This window comes from Nicrophorus vespilloides, unplaced genomic scaffold, assembly GCF_001412225.1.
Source record: "Nicrophorus vespilloides isolate i.1.1-1 unplaced genomic scaffold, Nicve_v1.0, whole genome shotgun sequence".
Classification (NCBI taxonomy): domain Eukaryota; kingdom Metazoa; phylum Arthropoda; class Insecta; order Coleoptera; family Silphidae; genus Nicrophorus; species Nicrophorus vespilloides.
This window is the reverse complement of record NW_017099563.1, coordinates 38,480-44,390: the sequence shown is the minus strand read 5'-3', so window position 1 is coordinate 44,390 and position 5,911 is coordinate 38,480. Positions and strand designations below refer to the sequence as shown.

General features: G+C 31.0%; 1 protein-coding gene across 1 annotated transcript in view; it reads right to left on the bottom strand.

The window, feature by feature from the left end:
- Nucleotides 1-5,911, bottom strand: part of LOC108564744 — a 19,978-nt gene that overhangs the window by 8,400 nt on the left and 5,667 nt on the right. Inside the window, exons 3-4 of the mRNA XM_017923856.1 lie at nt 2,960-3,302; nt 2,579-2,731 (exon numbers count right to left, since the gene is read on the bottom strand). Coding sequence (XP_017779345.1) covers nt 2,579-2,731; nt 2,960-3,302 — 496 coding nt within the window. The remainder of the gene's footprint in view (nt 1-2,578; nt 2,732-2,959; nt 3,303-5,911) is intronic.

The following is a 5,911-nucleotide window of genomic DNA, read 5'->3' as shown; positions in this document are numbered from 1 at the left end:
TATTAAGATTTTTTATTTGGCGACTAACGTGGGGCACCTTTTTTATTGTTGATTGAGAGCAATATTGGTGAGTAGATTTGTGAATAGTATTCGTGTTATAGTAATTTGACTAATATTAAGATTTTTTATCGTGTTATAGTAATTTGACTAATATTAAGATCTTTTTATTTGGCGACTAACGTGGGGCATCTTTTTTTATTGTTGATTGAGAGAAATATTGGTGAGTAGATTTGTGAATAGTATTCATGTTATAGTAATTTGACTAATATAAAGATTTTTTATTTGGCGACTAACGTGGGGAACCTTTTTTATTGTTGATTGAGAGCAATATTGGTGAGTAGATTTGTGAATAGTATTCGTGTTATAGTAATTTAACTAATATAAAGATTTTTTTATTTGGCGACTAACGTGGGGCACATTTCATTAATAAAAAGTAATTGATTGAGAGCATTTTAAGTAACTTTACGAATGTAATAATTAATTGTATTTATTTTATTGTAGTAATTCGACTAATTTTAAGGTTTTTGAATTTGGCGACCAACGTGGGGCACTTATTTTAAACCCAATTTATTTGATAAACGCAACAACTACTGATATATTCTTTAGTTCACAACTAAAGTAGTTTAAATTTAGATATATTTGGGGGGAAAAGACATTATTATTCCTTGGTTTAGTTATCTTCTGAAATGGAAGTTTGCTTGTAATGTGCAATTTAACTGTAAGCAATGAATACAAATAAGGTGGAGTCTGGGACGCTCGGAAGTCACCGCGAAACGTATTTATGAGGGGAAAAAAACAGGGGGAGGCAAAAAGTCGTTATCCTTACAGCGGTTTTCTTGAAAAAGAAAAAATATATATATATGCATGGCAAATCGTAAATCCGAGCGTAAAATTGCCGGACAGATTAATGGAAACGCGCCCTCTCTTTACGGGAAACATGCAAAAGCGGCAAACCGAAAGAAAAACACCCAAAACTATAAATTACGTCTTGCAATAAAACTCATGTTAAAAAAAAAACAAAGCAAATATCAAGACTTCCAGTTAAAAGAGATCAATCACGACTAACGAGAATCCAAAAAATTCGTGGAATTTTCTTTGACCGATCGTTAATTGTTTGTCTTTTCGTGGTCATCTTCTATTTGTTTTCTACGTGTGTTTTCGTTGTCTTTTGTTTTGCTGACTTGGATGTAGTTTGTTGTGTGTGTGAGAGAGAGAGAGAGAGAGTGGACAAAATGAAATGCGACGAAGCGAGGTTTGTTAAGTAAACTCGTGTTTCGTGGCCAAAGAAAGGTCACTAAGTGCGTCACCGATCTCCACTTTGCGTCTTGTTACGCATTGTTCAATACCGTCGAGGCAATTACCTACACTTGTTGTTTTCATTCCGTCCCACTTCGAATCTTACGTCTGTCTCTCTTACTCGAGGTCTTACAAAAATCCATATACTAAGTCGCATATATAGGCAACCAAATTAACATTATACTACTTCTACTTTCAGTTTTTAGCATGAAAATGGTCATAATTTATAGTGTTCCCACATACCTTTTAGCAAGTATTATAATTAATAGATCAATTATGAATGTTGTAATTAAATAATTAAAATGATCAGAATGTTAGTTAAGATATTTAGTTATAAGTATCTTAATCTGTAACCATTAGTAACGTAAATGCATAGTTAAGTACCAAACGCAATTTTTTACATTTTAAGTTGGCGACAAACGTGGGGCACCCGATTACAATAAACTTCTGTTATAAACAATTGAAATACAAAAATAACCTATATTTAGTAATATTGAAAGTATAAATTCAATGCATAATTAAATTTCATGATTATTAATGAATTGATGAATATTTAGTAGTACTTTAAGAATCAATATAATAAATATATTATAAGATCGGACAAATTTATGAGATTGGTAAGAAGTGTGCCAATTTGACGGTTGACTTATTTTAGGACGATGCAAACTGCAAAACATAATCAAATATGAATTCCTAACATAACTTTTGCATTCTCGCGGTCGAGTTCTTGCAATGGAAATGTTTGCATTCAACATTGAGGTAATAAATTTTATCACAGTATATAAACTATTACATTGTGGCAAATCGTATTACATTCCCCAACGGTGTAAATAAACTCGCAAACTACATGCATGCACATATATTGAAGTTTTAAAAGTTAATCAACTATGAAACGAACGAACTGAAATCTATTTAATTAAACTCGCGGTTTTTCGAACGCAATTAGTTTCAGAATTGGAAGCCAGGTCCGAATTGGTCGTAAAACGGGATTACCGACGTGCGGGGAGGGTTAAAAGCCATCTGACGGCGCGTCGAGATTATCGAAATTAATTCATCGAATTAGCCGACCGAAAGCCTGTTTGGTTCATCTCCTCTCTTCTATACTTCACTCGACGAGATCTCAGCTAGATGTTATTTGGAACGGAAAACTTTCGTTGATATCAGCTTGATGGGCAATTTAAAGTTTCGCAATTAAAGCGGCCGCAGCGAACGCAAAAGAAAAGAAAGGGTGAAAAAAAAAAGAAAAAAAACAGGACAGAGTTGATGTAAAATCGATACTCACCCTTGGTCAGGTTCTGCTTCCGGTTCCGAATGGTAGCCGTCGCTGTGACACGGGCTTTCCGGTATCCTCATCAGATCCAAGAGGGCGCCACAACCGCGAGAAAATGACATTAGTAAGGAAGCCACTGGGACATCTTCGCTCGCGCATTGTATCCTGAAGGACAAACAAAAGAAATTTTGGTTATTTCCGTTAAAGTTCTTATGCATTGATGTTAACTGAATGTGTGGAGAAAAAGGAAGAAGGAATTTAAGAGGTTGTAATCGAGCGCCATCTATGATCAAACTCAAAAGTTAAACTGTAATTTTATAATTAAAAACTCAAGAAATGTTATATAACAAATTTAAAACAAACTTCAGTATGAGTATTGAAAATATAACTTACTTTTTCAGCTGTGAAACGCAAAACAAAGCTTCTTTGTCGTTCTGTACTCGTGTTGCTAAAGTGTCGATCAGAGGTCGCAACTGCTGAAGAACTGATTTATCCAACAGAGTCAGAAGCGTTTTGTTGTCTATCAATCTTTGTTGGACGTCGGAATGATGCAAGGAGAGAAGTCTTTGATGACTGGCGTCTACGGGTTTCTTCGAATCGGTGCTGAATCCGAGTTCATCCAAACGATGCAGAGCACCTTTGTAAGCCTCCACGTGTCGCTGAAGTTCAGTCTTTAAGGCCGCATGCAGATGCGTCAATCCGCCGATGTCAGGTGTCAAACCATGACAACCTAAACCTATAAACAAAAACAGTTGTAGTATAAATATAGTATATCAAATGGTTAATAGATGGCGTTATTTTTTTTGACAGCTGTCACTAAAATTATTGAATGTAGAAAAACGAAAATTTAGTGAATAATTTAGTAAAACTTGCATATATATTCCAAACAAATTTATGACGGATAATAGATGACGTTGTGTTTTTTTTGACACCTGTCACTATAAGAAGAATGTAATGTAGAAATAGTGAAAACGTTAAATTTCAAAGTATTTTCCAAAAGAAATTAATCTTTCAGTTGTTCTTAAATGAATATTATTTGGCAATAATTCACGACGTTAAATGTATACTAACATGACGTTCTTATTTTGACACCTGTCACTGAAACATATAAGAAAACATGGAAGGGACAATTCTTATTTTTGCTAATCTAATAAATCTTACAGTTGTTTTTAAATGACTATAATTTAGGAATCATTTTCAACGGTAAATGTACACTAGATGGCGCTGTTATTTTGACATCTGTCACTGAAAACGGTAAATGTATAAGAAACAAATTTAGAATTATTTCCAAACTAATTAATGTTTCTTAAATCAATAAAATTGGCAATAATTCATAACGTTGAATGTATACAAACATGACGTTGTTAATTTGACGTCTGTCACTCTTAAAACTATAAACTTATAAGAAAAAGAAAATACACATTTTTTTTAATGAATAAATATTGTGGTTTTTCTTATAAGAAAATAGGACGTAAAATGGATCATTGATGCCGTTTCTTTTTTTTTGACATCTGTCAATAATTCTTTTTTGTCAAGCCAATAAATCTTGCAATTGTTTTTAAATGATAATATTAATGTAATAAGGAATAATTTTCGACGTGTAATATATAATAGATGGCGCTGTTATTTTGACATCTGTCACTGAAAAGGGCAAACTTGGAAGAAAAAGTTTTTGAATCAATTTTCGTAATAATAAATCATTCGGCTTTTTACAAAAGATTTTGTTGATGAAGAGAGAAGGACTTGGAATGATCCCAATTCGACATTCTTCATCTCATCTTCACTCCACATCCAAAAAATAATTACAATATTAAACACAGGGAAGAGGCAGCAATCATAAATAAAAAAATAATAAATGTGAACTCGCGAAGATCGAACTGGTTACAACTCTCTCTCGCCGAAAGAGATCTCTCTTTCTCGCAGCATCCTCATCATCTCTTCTTCGCAGCCGGAGAAAGTAGTTTATCGTGCGTCTAGTCACAATACCACTGAAAACTGGCACACTTTTGGTCATCCACGCTCCTTCCTCCACCTCCTCAGACAAGAAGAGACGCATTTGCAAACAAACAAACAAAAAAAAATAACATGTAACCTTGCAGTCGTTATAATTTATGAGTTCCTTTTTTGTTAATGATTTAGTTCTTTCTTTTCGTTGTCGAGGAAAGCGGAACACCGAATTTCGGATGTCTTATCGAGGTCTAAGAGAAAACAACCAATTCCATCAAATGAATACATTATTCATACGAAATATGATCCATTCCATGCATAATTTTAGTGTTTTTTGCATAAAAAAACTTAATGTTTACTAAAATTTGGCACAAAAAACGTATGTTAATATTCGAAACATAAATAATAATGATTTAATTTGGAGCTAACAGATGTCTTCCAAACATATAAATTAAAAAGAATAATTATAGAACTTTTTATAAACTTACTTCATGTTCTTTTCAAACTTATGTAACTTTATCATAGATTATTAATTAAAGATTAAAAAAAACTTAGTATTACAAAAAATTGGCACAAAAAACGTATGTTAACTACTGAAACTTAAATAAGTTATTGTTGTTTTTTTAAATCTGATATAACTTTATCATAGATTACATGAAGATTTAAAAAAAAGTTAATTTTTACAAAAATTTGACAAAAAAAAACTTATGTTAATAAACGAAACATAAATAATAATGATTTAATTTGGAGTTAACAGATGTCTCCAAAACACATAAAATAAACAGAATAATTACATAACTTTTTATAAACTTACCCTATGTTATTTTCAAACTTATGTAACTTTATCATAGATTAGATAAAGATTTAAAAAAAAGTTAACGTTTACAAAAATTTGGCACAAAAAAAAACGTATGTTAACTATTGAAACTTAAATAAATTTATGAGTGTTCATTTCAAGCTTATGTAATTTTATCATAGCTTAATTAAAGATTAAAAAAAAATTACAAAAAATTGACACAAAAAACTTATGTTCATAAAATAATAATGATTTAATTTGGACTTAACAGATGTCTCCAATTCTCATAAATTAAACTGAATAATTACATAACTTTTTGTAAACTTAAATAAGTTAATGTATATTCCATTCAAACATATGTATTATCATTGTTGAAGTTATAGCAAATTCTTAGAACATTTCTAGTAAAATTTCAAAAAATTGAAAACATTTAAAATTTTATCATAATAAAATTATTATTATTATGATAAAATTTCATAAGAAACGTTGCATTAATTGAAGTATTATATTTGTATCAAATTCATTGATTAAACAAAATAATTACGTAAGTTTTTGTATGTAACATTTATCATTAAAGATTTTGAAGATTGTGTTTTATTTGA